This window comes from Carcharodon carcharias, chromosome 2, assembly GCF_017639515.1.
Source record: "Carcharodon carcharias isolate sCarCar2 chromosome 2, sCarCar2.pri, whole genome shotgun sequence".
Classification (NCBI taxonomy): domain Eukaryota; kingdom Metazoa; phylum Chordata; class Chondrichthyes; order Lamniformes; family Lamnidae; genus Carcharodon; species Carcharodon carcharias.
The window spans coordinates 12,682,400-12,707,181 of NC_054468.1; the positions used below are offsets into that span (position 1 = coordinate 12,682,400).

The 24,782-nt window shown below is 42.4% G+C and overlaps 1 protein-coding gene across 3 annotated transcripts; it reads right to left on the reverse strand.

Moving 5' to 3' along the window:
- Positions 1-2,651: 2,651 nt before the first annotated feature.
- On the reverse strand, positions 2,652-24,539 carry LOC121272088 (membrane-spanning 4-domains subfamily A member 4D-like). 3 transcript variants are annotated; one of them, XM_041178539.1, is made up of 7 exons: positions 24,151-24,539; positions 20,505-20,705; positions 12,822-12,950; positions 11,882-11,938; positions 6,109-6,231; positions 5,897-6,013; positions 2,652-4,505 (listed from the first exon to the last, which is right to left on the reverse strand). In XM_041178539.1, exons 2-7 carry the CDS (start codon positions 20,688-20,690, stop codon positions 4,392-4,394), a joined length of 726 nt encoding a protein of 241 aa, XP_041034473.1. In that variant the 5' UTR covers positions 20,691-20,705; positions 24,151-24,539; the 3' UTR covers positions 2,652-4,391. The 3 variants fall into 3 exon arrangements, with proteins under 3 accessions (XP_041034473.1, XP_041034467.1, XP_041034481.1); XM_041178533.1 differs by having other exon boundaries at positions 24,140-24,388; XM_041178547.1 differs by lacking the exon at positions 12,822-12,950 and having other exon boundaries at positions 24,140-24,397.
- Positions 24,540-24,782: the final 243 nt, after the last annotated feature.

The window sequence follows — 24,782 nt, forward strand, 5'->3', positions numbered from 1 at the left end:
TCAATACCTGCTCTCCCAGTATCGACAGTGGCTGACAACAGGGGCCATGTCTTTGAAATGGAGATAAAAAATAAACTTCTAGCCATCTAACAGCTCTCAATCAAACACACTTGCAACTGAAAAAAGCCTCCCATTCATAAAATCCATTCAAAAATAGTGGATGATCTACTGTAAAAGCAAAATAAATCTATTTCACTAACCACATAAAAGACAGATAATCCTTTAGTAACTTCTCAAAACTGTCAATCAAAATGCGGATACAGCACCCTACTGAGATAAGTGGTTTTGGAGCTTTTGAAAGTCAGCCAGGCATTCACAGTTAGTTCAACTATCAAAACAAACACCAGAAATGCAAACAATGAAGCTTATTGAAACTGGAAGAAGGTGATGTCCACTTCTTTTCTCTAAGTTACACCAGATGTGTCATCAATTACAGCAGAGCAGGAGCAGGTGGGGCCTTTGTTTTGTCTCAGTGAAAGTTGCTGAAGTTTTTTTTTTATTAAAAGCACTCTGGGCATTTAAATCACTTATCATCACTGCATTAATAATCCCAAGAGTGTCTTCTTCAGCTTTGTATTCGTAAGAGCACTTCTCCAAATGGAAACATTCCAACACATTCCAGCACTTAAAAGATGCTGCTCAATTTAATGGTAGCTTCCTTTTGCAGGACAAAACCATATTATCAATCACTGTAATTAAAACACATCTAACTTGAAATACAGCATCTAACCATTGAAAGTGAAGAACAGTTTTTGTATTTCAAGTTCTTTCAATGAAAGAATTGCAGGAGCAGGTAGCTCTTTTGGTTCCCCATTTGGACCTGGCATTTCCCCATGGTTCATTCCTCCTCTGAGAGACTGTGACTATCTACTTACCAAAGGAGCCTGACTCCAGTAAAATTGTGGGGGTTAAGGGGGAGGGTGGTGGTTTAATCTGCCCAAACTTGCAACGTAATTGACAAGGGCCGTTAACTACCTGCACTCTTATCTCATGCTGGCGAAAATTGCTACAAAAATGGATGGGGGCAGGAATTGTGTTGGGTCCACCGTTTCTAAAAAGAACTCTCAAGTCAGCAAAAATCTGTGCCTTAGTCTTAGTGAACTCAAACACATTTGGAGAATCTCCTCTGTGTTCTGCTTGTCCTGTTGTAATGATGGCAGAAGCCCTGCTGAATGCTGTAAATGGCTGTTTTAACCATTTCTCAGGAACTTTCACTGATCTCTCATTGGGGAATGGTAAGAAAATTTCCATGACTGTTCCACCAATGCAGAATAGCAATCAGCAAAGCACCGGTTGAGGTTGGATGTTAAATTGTCTAGCTAAAGCTGTAGAAAGATAAGTTAGAGATCAAACTTTCAGATCATCTGGTCAGATCACACATGAATAGTATTTCCAATCACTGGAAACACGTTCAAGAACTAGAGGCCATATAGAGAAGAACAGACAGGATCTCAATTTAAAATCTCATCTGAAAGGTGGCAGATCCAACAGTACAGTACCCCTTCTGTGTTATACTGAAGCATTAGCATAGATTTTGGGCTCATGTTACAGGAATGGGAGTTGAACCCTCAACATTCTGCCCTAAGACAAGTGTGGTACATCTGACTCCCAACTGACATTGACGAGGAGCTATAAGGTAAGTTCTGATAAACTTGAAATTTTTGTTTTGAAAAGACACATTTTGATGGCTGACTTTAAAGTGATATATTGGTTTGAAAGGGTATAGATAAAGTTTAACCCAGCATGTTATTTTATTTTATCTTTTGGGATGGAACTGGTAACAATAACCACACTGCTGACATCAGAAATTTATAATTCTCAAAAAATAATCAACATGTGGAATACTTTTCCAGATAAGGATTGGTGGATGCAAAAAGCAGCTGAAATAATTTAAGAAACAGTTGAAGATGCTACAATGTGGGAAGTTTAGATCTCTCTGGATGAATCAATTAAGATGGACTAAAAGGACTTTGTAATCCATGATCACCATTTGATTTTTAATGCTTACACACAGGGGTAGATGAAGTAAGGTGGGAGGAGCCTTGTGAAAGCATAAACACAAGAAATAGACTTATTGGCCCAAATAGCTTGTTTCTGTGCTGTTAGTTCTCGCTGAATCACTAGGACAGATAGAAATAATCTGGGTTAAAAGCAAAATACTGTGGATGCTGGAAATCTGAAACAACAACAAAAATTCCTGGAAAAACTCAGCGGGTCTGACAGCATATGCAGAGAGGAATATACCTCTCCGCAGATGCTATCAGACCTGCTGAGTTTTTCCAGAAATAACCTGGGAATTGATGTCTTAACTAAACGACAGCTTCAGCAACAATGCAGCACCCTCTCATGGTGGCAGTAGCTTTTTGACTGAGATTATACATGCAATCGAGGAAATATCAGCAGAGAGCAGCAGGAAATGAAAGTGTTAAACAGATTTCAGATGGTGATACTGGCTGAGATTGGATTGAGGCAGCAAACATTTCAGAGAATAAAGAAGTGCGCAGATATAAGAAAGGAACTGATACAATCAGTGGACAGTTCTTTCAGACAAAACTAACAGCATGGTGATAGATGTCCCCTTACATTCAAATCTAATCAACCATGTTTCACCACTTGCTGAGAGTCTATTACTTCATTCAGTACTTTCAAGGTTCAACAAATTAATATTTTTTATTTGTGTAGATTTATTATACATCAGAACAATATAGTAACATCAGAAAACTCTGGCCATCCACCCCATAGAAGCAATCATTTGAAGGGGAGTCTCACCCTATAATCCCCATTATACATTCCAAGTTGATTGAAAAATAGCATTAATTACTAAATCTTTCTTTCTCATTTGCCTTTTAAGGACAGCAATATGATAATGTATCACGATTTGAATTAGGAATGTGAATCTCAGTCCAGCCATCTAAATGCCAAATCCATTTAAAAACAGCAGAGTAAATTGAGCTGGAGGGGTTAAACTATTCCAACACCAATGTACTGATATAAAGCATGCAAAACAATTTTCCTTGAAATATCTTTTAATATACTTGTGAAATTTATGTGTTCTATTAATTAATATTGTCTAATGTTTATCAATGTTTAGTTAATTCTGTGTACTAATTAATGTGTTCAGTTGACTTATTGTGCATTATTTACCTTGTTTGGATGATTTTACTGTGTCTTGTTTGCTAATGTGTCTTGATGACATTTTTCAGTTTACTATTTATTGAATGTGACATTCCATTTGTGAGCTTGTGGTGCCAAATTATTCATGGGTGCCATTGCATTTTATACTTTATCGTGTGTTTAGGTGACACTGTTATTTGGCAACGTGTTGAGCTACAGGTTGTGACCTTTGTCTGCAATTGAATTATTAGCACAGGTGAATGAACACACATGTAATTTTCCAATATGTGTGTATCGTTACAGAACGCTTTTTCTTAAAACCGTTTTGGGGATCATTTCTGCGTGTATTTGTTGACACACTAGGTTGTAATTCCTCTGTGCTAAAATGTTCAGTTGGCATTCCTGTTGATGTTGTTTCTAATAATTTTGAGTGAAATTGTAATTTTCAATGAAAACTGGTATCAGTGAAAACTACAGTTTCTGTAATGGGCGGCTGAGCCACGACACTGGTTAAATGACAAAACGGTAAATTGAAAATCTACTGTTTGTCAACATTTTTGGCTCACAAGGATAATTTTAAACAGATTAACAATGTTTGGAAAACGCAGAACGACTTTAAAAAATTGGTGTAGACTCCATCTCTCTGGTTGATCTTGCTTTGGTATGCGATAACATGAAACCGGCATATCAAGTTGGCAGCCCGATTTACATCCCTCGATTTTTATTTTCATTGACTTCAAATCGAGAGAGATGTAAAGTGGGTTGCTGACTTGAAATCAGCCCGTTTATACAATAGCGGACAAAATCAAGCTCTACTCCGAAGGGTTGATGCTCAAGACATGGAACTTTGCTTGACTGTCGCACATATGAGACAATGAGGTATGTGTGTGAGTAATGTATCGATTATGGCCCTGAACTAGTCATGAAATTGATTGAATAAATCTAGTAACTAGTGGACTGCCACCGTAAGTAAATCACGATTAAAGGTCTGGACGGTTGGAACAATGCAACGGGTTCACCAATTTCTCCCCTGACACACACACACATACACACACAGTTTGCACCCTTAATGCCCTCCCCATCAGCCTAGGATAGAAAGAAAACTGCTGGCTTCTCAAGGCAACTAGGGCGATACATGTGGTCTTAGTGGAATCACGTGCAGCTCAAGAGCAAAATGAACAGAATCCTGAATATTTACACATATTCTAATAATATTGTGCCAAGTTCTGGAAGGTTAACTAACATGTACTAAACAGAATTTCCACAGAAACCCGTTCTTATCCAGCATATACAGGTGCCATCGCCGCCATGTTGTAAGGTGGAGGGTTCGGCTGGAACTGTTGGGTGGGAATCTGTTGTGTGGTTGTGGTGTTGTACACGATAACAACCGGCTGAAAAAAAAAACACGAATAAAAAGAATTAGTGCAGAATGAGCCAGTCAGTTCATCATGGCTCAGACGCCTCTCCCACACCATTGGACCCATTCCCTTGCCACTTTCCCCACTGGGGCAGTAATGTTTGTGTCGCCTCTGTGCCAGAGCCACCTGCAAGGCTGTGTTTATTTGAGCTACAACACTAGGGGGAGCACTTTCTGCACATGGGCAGATGAGGAAATCTATCCCTTCAATTGCTGGAAAATAGTTTATCTCAGTGGAGGAACTTGAACATGTTCCCTTAGTAACTGTGCATTTTACTAATACAGCTTTCTTCCGTGTTCAAAATTTGACTCGTTATGATGGACCTTATTTTCGAACTATGTTTATGATGGAGAGTTTTATTTACGGTAAAGATTTGTAAATTATTAAATAAAGTCATGCTGTTTTTCTGGTACTGAATACAAGATATCGAAGGGTGAGAGATAAGCATATTTCCTTGGTAACGTGTTGAAAATTTAAGAAAATATTTTAAAAATCTTGAAATATTTCAGCTAAAGGCCATCAGCCAATGTAGAGCTTGAAACATTTCTCTGGTAATAGGCGTCTCATTATAGACCAACTGAGATACTCACGCTGTGTGCAAGATCCCTGCCCTTGTCCAGCTTGATCACTTGTTCAAATAACCACGGCCTTTTAATAAAGCAGGTAAGGGAAGGGTGATACTGGATCTAAAGGCTGCTCCTCTTAAATATTTCAAAATCACAGTCACTCCAGCTACCCCACCCCCCGACTAGAAAGGGTCGGGATCATTTATTAACCAACATCAGCAAAAAAGCACTCAGGTCATTATCACATTGCTGTTTGTGCGATCCTCTGGATCTGAATCCAACAGCTTTGTGGCTGAGAGCACAAAAATGCTCCCCACTGAGCCCCAGCTAAAGGCTAATCAATCTGCTGCTTGGAAACTGGAACAAGTGGAAAAAACAGAAAGCATGGGGGAGGATGCAACAGGAGAAAAACAAACTGCTTCAATTTTGAAAGGACAAGTCACCTTGTTTCTGGGGGTAACATTTTATGGTTCAAGCCTTGGCTGGTATAACCTTGCTGTAGTTCACAGCATTTTCTTTTGGCTTAACAGCTATCTTGTGGAAAAACTGGGCTGTGGGTGGACAATAAAAAAATTGTGAGAAGTCAATTTTAATTGTTCCTGGGTGAGAAGTGGACAGAAACACATTGGCTGCTTGTTTTATGCCCTGCCTGTCCTGTCGTTTCATTGACTTCTCCAGGATGTAATGCAACTGTTGGAGCCCAGCAGTTATCATTGATACATGCACGGTTTCCTAAAATGGGAAAGAGAGCCAATATAAATGTGGTAGAGTCTGAGATCAATTCATTATGTAGATTACCTCTGGTGTGGCACAGCAACAGTTGATAGCTTTACAGTTGAAGCTGGAAACTGAAATGGATATTGCTGCAATAAGCAGTGTCAGCAGTAGAAGTATGGCCAAACATGGAATTGTACCCTGCAATGTGTTAAACACAAGTAAATTAAAGTGGACAGAAAACATGTAAAGGTATTTCTGATAAATGCTCAGTATCAATATAACTAAATACTCACCTGATGATGAAAACAGTTAATTGAATAACAATAGCCTGGAAACGCAAGGTTTACAGAATATATTATTACCGCTGGGAAGCAGGCAATGGCACTGATGATGTTCATTCCTAAGCAGCCTCTGATCTAGAAGTAAACAACACATATTAAAGAACATATGAGAAAACATGGTTGGGGGAAAAGACCAATTGGCTCATCAAGCTTACTCTTACTCCAGTCTATTTGCAATCTACCTGTATCATTAAATCTATACAAACCCATTCAATGTCACACTTTAGGAAGAATGTCAAGATTTTGTAAAGGTTGCAACAGAGATTTACTAGAATGGTACCAGGAATGAAGGACTTTATTTACATGAATAAGGGAGGCAATAACATAGTGGTATTGTTGCTGGGTTAGTAATCCAGAGATCCAGGGTAATGCTCTGGGGACCCAGGTTTGAATCTCATCATAGCAGATGGTGGAGTTTGAATTCAATAAAAATCTGGAAATGGAAGTCTAATGATGACTATGATTGTTGTAAAAAAAAAAACATCTGATTCACTGATGCCCTTTAGGGAAGGAAATCTGCTGTCCTTACCTGGTCTGGCCTACATGTGACTCCAGACCCACAGCAATGTGGTTGAGTCTTAAATGCCCTCTGAACTAGGGCAACTAGGGGTGGATAATAAATGCTGGCCTGGCCAGTGACACCAACATCCCATGAACAAATAAAAAAATAGGCTGCAGAAGCTGTATTTGTTTGTTGAGGTTTTCAATAGGATGAATTGTTTTGATAGCGTAATGATGTTTCCAGTAGCAGTCGAGTCAGTAAAGGTGTTATAGAAAGGAACCAGAGGTGATATGAGGAAATGTTCTATTTCATATTGAGTTGTTGTGATCTTGAATGCACTGCTTGAAAAGGATGAAGTAAGCAGATCTAATAAGAAAATTCAAAAGAGAAATACTTGAAGGAAAGCATTTACAGGACTATAGGAAAAAGCAGGGAGTGAGATTAATTGGATAGCTCTACCAAACAGTTAGCATTAGCACTAAGTGCTGAATGGCCTTCTTCTCTGCTGGATCATTCTGAGATTCCAGGCAATGATTTTTATACATAGTCTCCTGCCTCCAATGGCAGTCAAACAAAACTCCACAGTATTCATTCATCTTAACATCTATACTTCTGCTCTAGTGTGTTTCACAGACTATGGGAGGAATATTTTGGAGCACACTCATAGGACTGGGAGAATCATGTGGAGTATATGTGTCCTATTGCCGGCATTAGGAAAACTGTCCTCAATTAAGTTGGGAGCGGGAAGGACGCTAGAGAAGAACACTGCCTGCTGGAAGTGCGATGCCAATTAGACTCATTAATGAGGCACTTGACACCAATTATGTCTGAGCCACCTGGGATTTAATGGTGCCTCTGAGATTTAACTGGTCACACACACATCTCACATGGATCCCAAAGGCCACCTGTCAGGTTTGCCTGTGGCCTCATAAGGGATGTCCCTCCTTGATCCTCAGGAGGTCTGATGCTGGTCAGTTAAGTGCATCAATGCACTTAAAACATGTTGGGCATCACCTATAGAAACGATGCGGGTATCCCACTGGTTCCCTAATCATTGGGGGGACTCGGGTTGCAGGAGCTGAATTCTGCCTAATAACCCTGCTCCCTCAGCAATACAGATAAATGTCAGTTTTTTTTGGCTCATACTAGTTAAAATAAGACATAAATAAAGCAGAAATAGGAGCAGGAATAGACCATACGGCCAGTTGAGTTGCCACACCATAATTATTTCCACAACTTTAATCACAGAATATAGAATAGTGCAGTTCAGACCATCAAGTCTGTGCTGACTCAAGACCAATCACATAAGTCTCACTCCCAAGCTCTTTTCCCCATTTGTCTCCAATATTGTTTTGCTTCAAGAATTCCAATATTGTTTTGCTTCAAGAATTTATCCAATTCCATTTTGAAGGTTAGGTTTGAATCTATATCCACAAGCCTATCAGGCAGGGCATTCCAAATCTTAAACAAAGATATGAGAGTTTGATTTCCCATGTGAAGCATCTTTGTATAGATTAGTGCCCGTGAGGGGCCAGAAATGAAGATGTTTCCAATATCAGGCATAAGGAAAGTTTAAGGTGTATCTCAATGCCATGTTTATATTCTACATAATTACAGCTGGAAAGAGGGAAATGACATTGATGATTTCGATTCCCTGACAGCCCCTGATCCAGAAATAAATATAGTACAACACAAAAAAACATGTGGAAGGAGGAAAAAGGTAATTCAGCCCATCAAGCCCAATCCTTCTCCATATTATTATTTTTTATTCATTGGATGTGGGTGTTGCTGGCCAGGCTCATCCTTAATTACCCTTGTTCAGAGGGGCATTTAAGAGTCAACCACATCGCGGTGGGTCTGGAGTCACATGTAGGCCAGACCAGGTAAGGACATTAGTGAAGCAGGTGGGTTTTTATGTCAACCAGCAATGGTTTTGTGGTCATCATCAGACTTTAAATTCCAGATTTTTATTGATTCAATCTGCCGTGATGGGATTTGAACCCAGGTGCCCAGAGCCTCTGGAAATACTAATCCACGATGTCACCACCTCCCTATTGAAGTATACTACATTTTTTCTTTAAAAGGAGCATTTCAGGTGGCACAATGAAGTAGGAATATCAGACATAGGAACAGGAGTAGGCTATTCAGCCCATCAAGCTTGCTCCGCATTCAATTAGATCATGGCCCATTGTCTACCTCCACGCCACTTTCCTGTGCTATCTCCACATCCCTTGATGTCATTAGTCTCCAGAAATCTATTGATTTCTGTCTTAGCATGTTCCGTTTTGAGGATTATGGAAGGATTTAACAAAGCTGAAGAGGATAAATGCTCAGAAGGCAGAATGAAATGAAGAAGTGATAACCAAGCCAATTTCTGGACAGGGATACATTCAAAGGTAAAAAGGTGAGAAATTGGTGTCAATGCATCCAAAAGGGACTGGATTTATTGGAGGTAATGATTTCTTCCTAGATTCACAAGCTTGCAAGCTGTCAGGTATTTAGCAAACCTGCATAACACTAATTGATATTCAATGGATTGGTTGAGAAATACAACTCTATTCCAATAACTATTTTGGTGTTGATACACATTGCAAGAAAAATACAGTAACCACTTTTCTGATGTCACTACAGATACACCAATGTTATCTTCAGATTAAGACCCTGGAGAATTGTGGCTAATTGTTTTAAATGAGTCCCCCAGCACAGGCGGCTTGAACTGCAAAGATGTGTTAGGGTAATTCCAATGAAATTTCCATTTATATTCCATTAATAACATAGAAGAGAATTATGAACCAATGTTTTTCTATGTAACCCATGATTAGATCGACAGATATTAAGCACATTGCTTGAGGATAACTTTTTATGAGTTTAAGTGGTGAGGACTGGCAAAAGATTCTGAACTCTTCCAGTGCTGACAAACAATGCATGCATTCCAGAATGGATAACCACACAGTAATCAGGAATGAGAATACAAACTGATTCTTTACCCCTGCCCAGATAAGACATGCCAGATTACTTTTTTTTTATCTCTCCACTTGGGTGTCAAACAGGGATTGTGGATTGACTGTGCACTGTAGAAATGGCCCAATGTTTATTTGCATTCGCTGAGTTCAACAGCAGCGTATGAACTGTCACTTTAATGGAGGTTCATGGATCGGAGATCCGAACTGGGGACATCCTGGTCTTTATTACTCAGCCTCATTTGGTGATGCAGTTATCTATCAATGTTCATTCACAGGATTAAAAAAAGATTTATTCCTGTAGTACATTATTGTAGGACAGTAGACCCTGACTGTTTAAATGGCTTTACATAATACATGATGGAAGAGTTAGCTTGTGATTTGAAAGAAAATAGTTACGTGCAGAGTGGCACAGCATGTTAAAATCAAGGATGCGGAGATAGCAGAGAACAATAACAATGAGTGTAAAATGTAGTGTTGAATAATGGGCAGAATTTTTCACTGAGCGGACGGGCAGGTGCCTGACCTGCTCAAGCATAAAACAGCGCGCGATGGTGTCAGGCAAATGTCTCAATATCATTGCGCACTCATGTGATATTTCGGTCGGCAGGCGCACGCTAAACTTGGAAGCACACCAGTCAACAATTAAGCAGGCAATTGGGTAACTAAGCCCATTAACGGCACAATTAACAGAGACTTTTCGTTGCCCGTGCAACATTAGAGTTCGCAGGTGGACGAATCGGCCAGGTGGCCTTTACGTTTTTCAGAAAACCTCATCCACGGGCTGGATGAGGTTTCCATGATAAATTAAAATACAAATAATTTTCTGTGCCCAGCATTTTCATTACCTACATTTTCAGGTGACCTTTATTTTAGGTGATTTAGGTCTTCAGCTCCCTGAGGCAGCTCTCTGCCTGCGCCCACACTGACTTCAGAGCTCGCCTTCCTCCCGCCCCCACCCTGGCAATGTGGAGCCTTTCAGTGCGAGTTTTACGCTAGCTGGCCATCAATTGGCCCAGCCAGTGTTAAGTCGCGGGTGGGGGCCGATCGCGGTCGGTGATCTGCTCACTGGCCTGCCAAACTAAAACCCCTGCCCAATGAGTGTGGAATAAGTCAGCAGCTTAGAGGGACAGTGCAGATAAACAATGGAGCTCCTCATTTCACACAGCTTCAAGGTAAAGCCAGTCACGTGATATATTTTAAGCCATGATGACTGACAGTGGCAGATAAAGAAACTGCACAGGTAGATCTGTTACAGGCAAAAATATTGTTATACCATGACACACTTGTTTAAGAGAACCTTGAGGTAGGAACGACTTTGACTAAGTTTGTTCTTTGTCAATTTAAGCTAACTTGAAGGTTTCAAATCTTTATTCAGAGAGAGAGAGAGAGATTACTCCACATAACAACTCACCTTAACCATATTTGTATATTTTCTTGAGCAACTTTGGAGACTTTCCTCTGATCAATGAGTAGTTCGAGGTAGTGTAAGGGAAGCGCTATTATAAACTTTAACACATTGCTCTATTTGATGTGAAAATAGGATGCATTCAAGTGAGCTTTGCAGGTAGAATGCGCTATACCTGTGTTGTGAGTGATTCAGTTTGACACCATGTAACTAAGTTGAATTCATTTTTGTTGAACTTTGTCCTCATTGAGATGAGGGAGGTAACTGCTGGGAAATCAGGGAGATTTGTTTTTCAGAAATGCAGTCATCACATCAAGTACTGCCTTATTAAACACACCCAGGACAGGAACAGCAAGGGTTAGATACAGAGTAAAGCTCCCTTGACACTGTCCCATCAAACACACCCAGGGCTAGTATAGCATGGGCTAGACAGAGTAAAGCTTCATCTAGAGTGCCCCATTGAACATACCCATGTTAAACAAAGCACAGTTTAATTGCATCAACCTAATTTGCTGTTGGAAATATCTTCTATATTGCTGATTTGTACCCATGCTCCAGAAGTGGAAGTGTATCATCTCACCTCATCCAGCACTTAATTACCATGAGAGAAAGTTTAGCTTCTGTCAACTTTGATGGGCTGGATTTGAAACCAAGAGGCAGATGTGGGAGGATAGCATTTTCACCCACTGCACTATCTTATCCCTTTATTCCTCAGTGTTCATTTTGTGCAAAATAAAATAATAGGGATTTAATGTGACAATAAGCATCAACAACATCTTACCGGTTTGTCATCTTGAGTGATGATATCACTTGTAAGCTAATCATATCAAAACCTTTCTTTGAGGAAGTACTTACCATGCAATGAGTTGGTTCCCTCTCAACAGCTATTGCAAGTGATCCTGCAATAATAAACTTGAAAAAAAAAATTCACATCAGAGATAAAACTCAGAGGAATTAAATAACATTTAGAATATGGGATCTTTTCTAAATTCTTCTCCCCTCATGCTAGAGACTTAGGTTAGATATAGATTCCACATACTCTCTGCCTCCCTCTGATTCCTTTCTCAGAAAGACATTGTTCCTGTTTGAAGTTGGAAAGGGAGTGAATGAAGGGTGTTCAATGGGCCTATGGGGTGTGGGGCCTGACATCAGAGACTGACATTCATGTTGGCCATTTCCTCATACACCCATTTCCCTTTGGGGAATAGGTTGAAAGGATTAGTAGACTGATTACCAATCTGAGGTTCGATTCACTCCATGTGCTTTCAAGAAATGGCTGAAGGCACTGGATACAGCAAAGTCTATGGGCCCTGATAAGATTCTGCCAGTAGTACTCAAGAATTCTACTCCTTGGGTGCCATGAGTTCAGGTGGGGGTGGAGTGCTTGAAGGACAATGGGTGGGGAGTAGGAACCATGCAACAGTGGCCCTCAGGAGTGATCCTGGAGCCAGGAGGAAAACTAATGTTCCTACTGACTGTTTACACAAAGCCAATAAAGAAAGTGTAATGGCGTTTTTGCTGGCTCACATTTTTTGGCTGTGTCTACAACAGGGAAACCCGAGAGGAGCTGGCTGGTCAAAGAAGCCCAAATTGGCACAGCAGTCATGAAAGTGGAGCTGTGCCCTCTTATTAATATAAGCAAGGAGTACAGAATTGGTTTTGGAGACTGACTGCACTTAGCATTTTTTGTGGAAAGCTGCCGATATTTGATTGATGCCAGATGTATATCATGAATGGCAGCTAGATATAGAAAGCCCTATAATTTTACGTTGGTGTATTCATCAGCAGTACTTACCAGGCCTCCGCTCCACCAGGGTGTCCCGATTATTACCGAAAAGTCACGGTAGTTAAGTGGATAAATCACAACGCTGATTTCTATTATTCCAATGATTATGATGATGCAAGCTACCACAACCTCTGTTATCTGCAAGAACCAGGTAATTGTGATCACTTGAGAAAAACAACTTTTTGGCAGTAGCTTTACCGTGGCGTGAAATTGGCACTGCAGATTACCCACCCTTGCCATAGGAATGATTTTCACCTCCAATGGGCTGAATAATACCCTCGCTCACCGACAGCGGATTCTGCACCCAGAAATCCACGGCATTCCAACTTCCAGGCCCGCCATGGGTATGCCCCTGATAATGCGCTAATTGCTGTGAATAAGTGGCAAAGGCTACTTACAGACTGCTGAGGCTTGGCCTAAATAGCCAAGTGGTTATGGTACTGGGTTTGTAACCCCAAGATCAAGAGTTCAAATCTCACAATGGCAAACTATGAAACAATGTAATTTCATCTGAAACAGATGGAAACATGTTTTGGTTTTCATTTAAAAGATTATCAAGAGTTCAAATCTCACAATGGCAAACTATGAAACAATGTAACTTCATCTGAAACAGATGGAAACGGGTTTGTACTCAAAAGAGTTACAGACTGCCATCCCCCACAAAGAGTGCTGCAGGGCAGGGGGTGCAGTCTCGAAAGCTGCAGGCACCTGGGACAAGGTAATAGCCAACATTTTAAAGGGGCCCCTGGCACTTGACAGTGTCAGGTGACCAATCAGATGATCAATCGAGTGCATCAACTATACATAGTGAAGATTTGTGCATCTTCCAGTCTGGTCAGGTAATTCAATTTAAATTTGAGCTAAAGTGAAAGGTGAAAGCGGATGCTGGAAATCTGAAATAAAAGCAGAAAATGCTGGAAAAACTCAGACGATCTGGCGGTATCTGTGGAGAGGCAAACAGAGTTAACGCTTCGAGCCTGTATGACTCTTCTTCAGAGCTGAAGAGAGGTAGAAATGTGATGGGTTTTTCTTCTGCTGAAGAGAGGGGGTGAAGCAGGTGGAGCAAAGTAGAAGGTTAGGGACAGGTGGGAGCTCAGGAGGGATTTGACAAAGATGTCATGGACACAAGGCAACGGGAGTGGTAACGATGGTGTTAAAGACTGAGGAAGGTGCTAATAGTGATGTAAAGGTCGGATAGCAGGATGGGCTGAATTTCACACTTGGCGTGCACGCCAAGTCAACGGGAATGGAAGCCGATGTGGAATCTGCTCCCGGCTGCAGTTGCGTTGCAAACGCACTTTCCCGCTGGATGGCCAATTAAGGTCTGCCCAGCATGAAATGCGTCTTCTCAATGGTCAGGAAGGGCAGGGCAGGGCAGGGGTGGGAGGTCGTCGGGCGCCAGGTCCAATGGCGACCCAGTGGGCAATTTAAAGCCAGCGGAGGCAGCTCCCTGAAGGCTGCCAGAGGAGAATCTTTGGAGTCTGTCAAGGAAATCAATTGTTTCAAACAATGGCCTCACCAGCAGCTGGAGATGTTAGGTGGGAGGGCAAGTCGGGTGGGCACTTAGACCCCCATTTCTTGACAAGTGCCCTTGATCCTTGTGGAGGAAGTCAGTGTAAGGTGGGGCACTCTACTACCCAGAGGTGGCAGGAGGAGGCCTCCGCACCTAAACCAAAAAAACCTGGGAGGAGGTGGCTGTCAAGATCAGCGGCCATGACATGGAGTGCAGTGCTGCAAAAGGTTCAATGATCTGCTGCGCTCAGCAAGGGTGAGTACCAAGTTGGCATGGATCAGTGTGGAGGCAGGGGTCTCTGACTAAGGTAAGAGGGCAGTGCACAGAGATGAGAGTGTTAGGTTGTGCAAACATTCTTGTGCAGTCTCATCACTAATGGGAGCTTCAAACCTGCAGTCCCCATTGTTCAATGAAAGACAATGGCGCCATGATGCAGACTCCATTGTCTCACCAGTATGCCTATTACTATTGACACATCATTGTTCTCCCCTAGAATTGCCAGCTCACCCACAAACACAGGACCCCGAAGAACCCATCCTTGATGCCAGAGCACCACTGAGCTTTAGATGCACCTGCGTCACACCCACTCTCTGCACCAAGCACCAGAGCAGATACCAGCACCTCAGTGGGCATTAGATCATCAGCTAGAATGTCAGTGCATAGCAGTGAGGGCACTTCATACTTGCTTGAGGAGCAGGTGGAGGCAGAGAGAGCCCAGGGTGCCGGCTGTCAGAGAACTGCTGGAGACCAGGGAGATGCTGATTCAAAGGCAGATAATGAGCCTCTGGAGTCATTTGTTAGGCAGCAGATGATGGATGTCCAGCAGAACATGTGGGAGGATATGGCGGAGATCCATGAGGGTAAGCATGCCATGGCCCCTGCTTTGGAGGAGTGCATGAGGAGCATGAGCACTGCGTTGACCCTCATGCCCGAGTGCACTACCTCCTCCATTGAGAGAGTGGTGACTCTCATGGAGAGGCAACTCCAGGGACTGAAGGAGCTCGTCTGCCTCTCTGCCAGTGACTGTGGCATCTGGTGAGGCTGTGATGACTGGGGAAATGCCAGCCGTGGCACTGGCCAATCCCTCCCAGGCAGGGCCAGCACAGGCTCCAGTGGCCAGAGGATGACTGCCAAGCTCATCAAGGCCAACAGGACAGCAGAATCAGCAGGCTGCCTCCAATGCTGCTGCCAGTGAGGATGGGGCAACAAGATGCAGCACTCATAAGCGTAAGTTTAAGGCATCATGAGCATAAGAGGGACTGTTCATGGGTGATCTTCTGTTCTGCCATGTTTTGTTAATATGTTTACTGGTGTGACCAGTAACACCATATTTTGTTATGTTCATTTGATGTCAGTGCCAGCATGATATAAACTTTGCTACTGTCTTAATGGCCTGAGTATGCTTCAATTGTTTTGTAGGTGCAGGGCATGTCAGCATCTAATGCTGGATGTAAGTGGCTCTAAACCTTATTGCACTGGCACAGAGTGGACTTTGGGTTCAAAGGAAAGGGTCATCTCAGACATCCGGGATGGAATGAGGTGGAAGAAGATCTTTGACAACCCAACTGAAGGGGTGTTGGATCAAAGCGCATTGAGTATCTCTGGTGTCCTTGCCTCCCTGAAAAAATCCAGAGGTATGCCTCCATGTCCTCACCGGGCTCTTCACCGGGCTCCTCATCTGACTCACCACTGGATTCATCATCTGTGCCCTGTGGAGCTGCCTCAACATTCTCTTCCTGCAGTGGGCCTCCCTTTGCCAGAGCCAGATTGTGGAAATGCATCCCGGTCTCGCACATTATTTCGATCGACAGACACTCTTCTGACTTTTACAGTCCTTGCAGTCAGCAGAGTTTGAACTGCAAAACTGAGGCTCTAGTCTCAGCTCCATTTTTAAACCTGCTCAAACAAGCTTGCCTTTAAAGAAACAGATTCTCCATCTGTCGTAAATCTTGCCCTAAAGGCGTATTATTGTCTTCTGTCCATATTATTGCAGTGAGATGGATAGTTAATTAGCTGAATTGCCTTTTAAATTGTTATTGAAATAATGCAGGTAGGTTCCTGACTTTTTGACCTACCCATGTGCAGTATTATCGGAAACTGGTGTGATGACACTCCCTATCTTAGAGCTTTAAATTCAGCCCATTGATTTCTACTCTGGATAAACTGCACAATGAATTCACAACTTAGAATTTCTGAATTTGAAAAGGCACTTCTTAGGATTTATCATAGAAAATGAAAACTCGAAAATGCAGAATAATTCATGGAAACTGCTCTATTTTATAATTAACTTATTGATTTAATGTCAATACTGCAGCATTACCGGAAATACTTTTATGGTATGTGGGTGAAACTCATCTTTTGAAAGAAGGGTGAATATTATTCTATGACACTGTGGCAGATCCTGGTCTGCGTGGTGTGTATGAAATAAGTTCCGGTGGGGATAATAGTACGTCAGTAACAGAATCCATCTGATTTTCCATCCATTGAGATTGATATAAGGATAATCTAATGGGGACTGAAAGGAATGTGCAATTTTCTTCATCAGATTTTCCTGATAACGCTTAATTACCACACAGGTGGTAATGATGGAAATTTTCCCCACTCTGAATTTTACTACATTATCCTGGTACCACATAGCAACAGAAGTAGGCCATTCAGCCCACTTTACCTGTGCCACTTCTTTGAAAGAGCTATCCAATTAATTCCATGCCACCAACATTTTACCCCGAACCTTGCATGTTTTTACCTTGTCAGGTATATCTTCAATTGCCTTTTGAAAGTACCTATTGAATCTGCTTCCATCACCCTTTCAGGCAGTACATTTCAGATGATAACAACTCAAAATGTAAGCAAATTACTTTATCGTTATTTCTTTCCCATGTCTAATGACACATGAGACAGATAAAGCATGTGCTTATGTCTGTTTCCATAGCTAGTTTTTCCTGGAACAGGTCCCTAGCCTGTCACCAAAGGCTATAGCTGAGGGTGACCACACTGCATCAAGCATGGCAGACCAGGAGACTCTCATGCTTTTACTGCCATAGGTGTATTGGAAGGATTTACATGTTGATAATCAACCTCTTTGGCTATGTTAAGAATGCACCTTCTGTGGCCATCAATTCCTCGAATGGGACTCAAAGCCAGAGCTTCCGTCCCAGAGGCAGTGAATCTACCAACTGTGCCACAAAACATCCCTCAAACACATTATATTGCAGGTGTAAAATATGAAACAAATGCAACATGCTATGATTGCTGGTTATCTAAAGTAAAACAGAGATGCTGGAAATACTCAGTGAGCGTGGCAACATCTGTGGATCCTGAAACAGAATTAATTGAGTTGAATTATTCAGAGGAGTTTGAAGTCCGCCGCTGACAGAAAGCAGGAGGTGACCCCACTGTGGCAGCCAGCTGGACCCTAGGGTGACATTTTGGAGAAATTAGAGGGCCAGAAGTTTGTTCTGGTGGCAGCACCTTGGCCGTAGTGGGATGATTATTGCTGACATCATGGCGTGCCCACCTCTTGGGAGGCAACTGGGAGGCCATAAGGGTTTAATATTACTCTACAGCTTGCTACACAATTTGAGAGAAGAGTTAAGAGTCAAACACATTAATTGGGTCTGGAACAAAAACAAAAATACCTGGAAAAACTCAACAGGTCTGGCAGCATCTGCGGAGAGGAACACAGTTAACGCTTCGAGTCCGTATGACTCTTCAACAGAAATAAGTAAAAATAGAAAATAAGTGAAAAATAAGCTGGTTTAAGGGGTGTGGGGGGGGCGGTGGTGTTGGTGGTGGGACATGTAGAGCTGGATAAAGGGCCACCTACGTCCGTGATTCCTCTGACACCCTACATCATATCAACGATTTCCAGTTCCCTGGCCCCAAACATCTCCTCTTCACCATGGACGTCCAATCCCTCTACACCTCCATCCCCCACAGGGATGATCTGATGGCTCTCCGCTTCTTCCTCGAACAGAGGCCTGAACAATCCCCATCCACCACTACTCTCCTCCGTCTGGCTGAACTTGTTCTCACACTGAACAATTTTTCCTTAAACTCCCCTCACTTCCTCCAAATAAAAGGTGTGGCTATGGGTAACCGCATGCCTGTCTCTTTATGGGGTATGTGGAACATTCCTTGTTCCAGTCCTACTCCGGCCCCCTCCCACAACTCTTTCTCTGGTACATCGATGATTCCTTTGGTGCTGCTTCATGGTCTCGTCTGGACCTGGAAAAATTTGTTAATTTTGCTTCCAATTTCCACCCCTCTATCATTTTCACATGGTCCATCTCTGACACTTCCCTTCCCTTCCTTGACATCTATGTCTCAATTTCTGATGATAGACTGTCCACCAATATCCATTACAAGTCTATCAACTCCCACAGCTACCTCAACTACAGCTCCTCACACCCAGCTTCCTGTAAGGACTCTATCCCATTCTCTCAGTTCCTTCACCTCCGTTGCATCTGTTCTGATGACTCCACTTTCAAAAACATTTCCTCTGACATGTCCTCCTTCTTCCTTAACTGAGGTTTTCTACCCACAGTGGTTGACAGGACCCTCAACCGTGTCCGGCCCATCTCCCACGCAGCCGCCCCCACACCTTCCTCTCCCTCCCAGAAACATGATGCACTCCCCCTTGTCCTCATTTATCACCCCACCAGCCTTCGCATTCAAAGGATCATCCTCTGCCATTTCCGCCAACTCCAGCATGACGCCACCACCAAACACATCTTTCCTTCACACCCCCTGGTGGCATTCCACAGGGATTATTCCCTCCAGGACACCCTGGTCCACTCCTCCATCACCCCCTACACCTCACCCCCTCCCACGGCACCTTTCCATGAAACCGCAGAAGGTGTAACACCTGCCCCTTCACTTCCCCTCTCCTCACTGTCCAAGGACCCAAACACTCCTTTCAAGTGAAGCAGCATTTCATTTGCACTTCCCTCAATTTAGTCTACTGCATTCATTGCTCCCAATGCGGATTCCTCTACGCTGGAGAGACCAAATGCAGACTGGGTGACCGCTTTGCAGAACACCTTCAGTCTGTCTGCAAGCATTACCCGGACCTCCCTGTCACTTGCCATTTCAACACTCCACCCTGCTCTCATGCTCACATGTCCATCCTTAGCCTGTTGCATTGTTCCAGTGAAGCTCAATGCAAACTGGAGGAACAGCACCTCATCTTCCAACTAGGCACTTTACAGCCTTCCGGACTGAATATTGAGTTCAACAATTTTAGATCATGAACTCTTTCCTCCACCCCCACCCCCTTTCCGATTCCCCCCCCCCCCCTTTTTTTTCCCAATAATTTATATAGATTTTTCTTTTCCCACCTATTTCCATTATTTTTAAATGTATTTCCATCCATTGTTTTATCTCTACCTTTTAGCCTTTTTCGATTCCTTCACCCCACCCCACCCCCACTAGGGCTATCTGTACCTTGCTCATCCTGCTTTCTACCCTTAATTAACACATTCCTTAGATAATATCACCACCTTCAACACCTCTTTGTCCTTTTGTCTGTGACATCTTTTGGTTATCTCCACCTATCATTGGCCCTCTATCCAGCTCTACCTGTCCCACCACCCCCCCTTAAACCAGCTTATATTTCACCTCTCTTCTATTTTTACTTAGTTCTGTTGAAGGGTCATTCGGACTCGAAACGTTAACTGTGTTCCTCTCTGCAGATGCTGCCAGACCTGCTGAGATTTCCCAGGTATTTTTGTTTTAGTTTTAGATTTCCAGCATCCGCAGTTTTTTGCTTTTAATTGGGTCTGGAGTTGTGTATAGGCCAGTGAAGTTAAGGATGGTAGATTTCCATCGCTAAAGGACATTAGTGAACCAGATAGGTTTTTGTTACAATCCACAAAATTCATGGTAATCATTATTGATTCCAGATATATTTAATTAAATTTTAATTCCCCAGTGACCATAGTGGGATTTAAATTCCTGTTTCCAGATTATCAATCCTGGTCTTTAGATTACTAATCCTTTGATATATTCATTACGCTGCTGTACCCCAGTGGGTAATCTCCTGCAGATATGTCGAAAGCAAAGTCATGCAAGCCACGTCAATATCATTTTACATTGCTACATTGCACCTTTGTCTATTTTTTGGACCCGCATTGGGCTAAAATATAAACAATCTTTCCCACTTTGGAAAGTATACTTACACCCAGGGCCATGAGTTTTCCTTTGAACGCCTGGACACAAGCATTATTTTGAGTGAGTGTGGTAGATGTGGTTTGGTTCACTTGACCGTTTCCCAAGTGTTGCACCAATTGCAGGGCCAGCGGTTGTGGTGGTGGGAATTGGCCTGGTGCAAGGACATTTCCATCACCCTTCGACAAGTAAGCCATTTTCACCACAATTTTCTGAAAGATATAGTAGAGTAAATGAGTCTTTTCTGATTCGTAAACCAATATTCTATTATATATCTCAACTTGCAATCATTAACTACAATTGTGACATCTTGTGCACAATTCTGTCTAAAACACAAAAACAGGGAAACATAAGAGTTCCTATGTTTCGGAGATATGAAGTCCAGGAAATGCAGCATGTCTCAGGATTGCAGGAGTGGTGGACACAGTTATGAAGTGAGGGTGTCCACAGAAAATAAATTTAAGCAAGGTTTTTTTCCAGCATGAGCATGATAGAACATGTAGGGTGGTGGAACAGAGAACTACAGTAGGATTTCAAAGAATTATGGATGAGTCGGTGCTAGAAAGAGACATTCAGAGTTATTAGTCCGAGAACCACAGTGAAGCCGAGATGTTGGAAGGGGAAGTTGTATGGCCATTTTCTGCCTAAAGCTTTGCGTTATTATAATCTAAAGTAGGCCCAAAATTTCGAACAATTCATTTGGAAGCCGCATAGCATTGGGAATCTGAATGGAGTTAGTGTCCTAACTTTTTTCCTGCCATTTCCTGTCTTCTCCCTTCAAGCCTCGAATCCTTGCTGTCTTGGGGATAGAAACAAGAATGTGACTTCTACAGAACTGAACATTTCTTCCAGTTAGAACAAAGATTGTCCAAAGTCCCACTTTTAAGTCACTGTCATTAAATCCAAGTTCACACAGCCTACCTTATCAGGTGGGTGTCAGAAAAATTCCAGCATCGAATGTGTTAATATTTCTTCTGCTGAACTACATGAGTCACACGACTTAAAATAATTAAATATATAAATAAAACTGTTCTACCTTGTTTTCCTCAACCCCTCCCCCCTCTTCTCAGTACAGAGACAGATCCTAGATATAATTCTGTTGACAGGTTAAGTTACCTGATCTCAGCAGGGTTGAAAGCTGAGAAGATAACAAAATCATACAGCACACACGAGGCCATTCGGCCCTGTCTACCTGTGCTGGCTCTTTGAAAGCACTATTAATTCAACCCCAATCCTCTGCTCTGTGCCATTCGCTCTGCATTTTCTGTTTCCCTTTTTCTTGTTACCAACAGCCAGGAGCTGAGGGAGGAATCAGTAAGGGCTCTGTGCAGTCACTGCTGTCCAGTCACCTTCACTGGGAATGCTGGCTGTGAATATCGGATGAGAACAGTGTATCGGGTATTTTCAACATTCACTTGGCATAGGAACATGAATAGGCCATTCAGCTTCTTGGACCTGATCTACCATTCAAATCGATGATGACTGATCAGTCCCTCAGTTCCATTTTCCACCTTTGCTCCATATCCCTTGCTAACCTCTAGCCAACTACAACTTATCTATCTGAACACTGAAAGCTCCAATTGACTCAACATCCACAGTTTATCAAGGGAAATAATTCCAAAGTTCTATTTCCTCATTTTTGAAAAAACATTTCCTGATGTGATCTCTGAATTTTCTTGCTCTAATTTTGCTATTGCGTCACTTTTATATAGATCTTCACCAACACGGAAATAATCTTTCAGCATCTACCCTTTCAAATCCTCTAAACATTTTAACACCTTGATCAGACTACCCTTCAATCTCTTATATGCTTGAGAATAAAAGCCATGTTTATGCAAACTGTCCTCATAATTTAGTCCCCTAAAATCCAGTATCTTTCTGGTGAAACTGTGCAATGGCCCTTCCAAGCTACTATTTATCACAGAATCACACAGTGCAGAAGAAGCCCTTGGGCCCATCGAGTCTGCACCGACACATGAGAAACACCTGACCTACCTACCTATTCCCACTATCAGCACTTGGCCCATAGCCTTGAATGTTATGATGTGCCAAGTGCTCATCCAGGTACTTTTTAAAGAATGTGAGGCAGCCCACCTCCACCACCCTCCCAGGCAGCGCATTCCAGAGCGTCACCACCCCCCGGGGTAAAAACGTTTTTCTTCGCATCCCCCCTAAACCTCCTGCCCCTCACCTTGAACTTATGTCCCCTTGTGACTGACCCTTCAACTAAGGGCAACAGCTGCTCCCTATCCACCCTGTCCATGCCCCTCATAATCTTGTACACCTCAATCAGTTCGCCTCTCAGTCTTCTCTGTTTCAATGAAAACAACCCAAGTCTATCCAACCTCTCATCATAACTTAAATGTTTCATCCCAGGCAACATCCTGGTGAATCTCCTCGCACCCCCTCCAGTGCAATCACATCCTTCCTATAATGTGGCGACCAGAACTGCTGTGACCTCACCAAGGTTCTATACAACTCCAGCATGACCTCCCTACTTTTGTAATCTATGCCTCGATTGATAAAGGCAAGTGTCCATATGCCTTTTTCACTACCCCACTAACATGCCCCTCCACCTTCAGGGATCTATGGACACACTTGCCAAGGTCCCTTTGTCCCTCAGAACTTCCTAGAGTCATGCCGTTCATTGAATATTTCCTTGTCAAATTACTCCTTCCAAAGTGTATCACCTCACACTTTTTAGGGTTAAATTCCATCTGCCACTTACCTGCCCATTTGACCAACCCATCTATATCTTCCTTTAGTCCAATACACTCAGCCTCTCTATTAACCACAAATTTACTAATTCACCACCCCACCCCCCCCCCCCCCCACCCCCCACATAGTCATCTACGTCGTTTATATAAATGACAAATAATATGGGACTGAGCACAGATCCCTGTGGCACGCCACTGGACACTGACTTCCAGTCACTAAACCATCCTTCTGTCACCCTCTGTGACGATCACCCATTATCATTCCTGTGCTGCTATGTCTGGACTGAATGCACTACTCCAGATGGTGGCTGGCCAAGGCTCTGTACAGCTGAACAATCATTTCCTCCTGTTTTTTATTCCAATTCCTTGTGGTAAAAGCCGACATTCCATTCGTCATTTTGATTGTTTTTTTTGTACTTGTTTAGTGACGTCTAAAGATTTATATAGTTGGATTCCTAAATCTCTTTGCTCCTCTAGAGTTTGTAGTTTCTCACCATTTAGAAAATACTCATTTTTTCTTCTTTTTTTCTCCAATGTGAATGACCTCACACTTCCTTGTGTTTGTGAGTGATTTTTCTCCATCTCGAACTCACTCCTGTCCTATTATAGACAAGGTTTGCCCGCTGATCCCGTACTGTCAAATTGTTAATTCTGGTCCTTTACGGATTACCAAATGATAGAATTATAGAGTGGCTGCAGCCCTGAAAAAGACTATTGACCCGTCATGTCCTTGCTGGCTCTCTGCTAGTACAATTCGCCCAGTAATACTCCCCCGCCTTTTCCCTATATCCCTAAACATTTTTACTTTACAGATTATGATCCAATTCCCTTTTCCAGTTATCTGGTATGTCTCAGACTCACCAAGTGATCAAGAAAACTTTCAAGAGATGAGGGTACCCAGAACAAACAAGGAGAGTTAAGAATATTACCTTAATCTTACCTGACAGTGGGATGTATAACCTGAGCGAAGAGTCACTAACTCACTCTGATGTCGCTACGTTTCAGCGGAATCAAAGTGTGGTGACAAACCCAAATGTAATTCTAATAAAAGCAAAATACTGCGGATGCTGGAGACCGGAAATTCAGACAGAAAGTACTGGAGAAACTCAGCAGGTCTGGTAGCACCTGTTTTATCTGCTGGTATTATGACTGATCAATTCCAAACTTCGGCAAAATTTCCCCTGATGCTCGGTGTTGCAATTAAAATGCTTTCGTCACAGAAGGAATAATGTTGCATGCGAAGATTGCAAGGAAATATGTAGAATAAACAGCACAGAAACTGGCCTTTCTGGTTTTTATGCTCCGTGGAGCATAATCGTTTCCCATAACCGCTGATCTTGGTGTAATTTACAGTCCAGTGGTGTTGCACAAGAGAGGGAGGGAGTTAAGGGATGGAATGCATTTATAAAATTCAGTACTTATCAAATGGTTGAATCCCACATTAGTAGGAAAGTGACCTAAATTTGGTATGTCCTCAGGGGGTTGGAAAAGAGTGACAATGTAGGGGGGAAAATACATGTTTTTAAACTTGTTCAAGAACCGGGTATTGACGTTGAACTTCATATTTACTAA

Excerpts from the sequence above, each read along its gene's own strand:
- LOC121272088 (XM_041178539.1), bottom strand. The coding sequence starts at position 20,690 with ATGGCTTACTTGTCGAAGGGTGATGGAAATGTCCTTGCACCAGGCCAA. Across the intron at positions 12,951-20,504 it reads GAAAACTCATGGCCCTGGGT|ATAACAGAGGTTGTGGTAGC; the intron begins GTAAGTATACTT and ends TGGTTCTTGCAG. Across the intron at positions 6,232-11,881 it reads GGGAACCAACTCATTGCATG|ATCAGAGGCTGCTTAGGAAT; the intron begins GTAAGTACTTCC and ends GTTTACTTCTAG.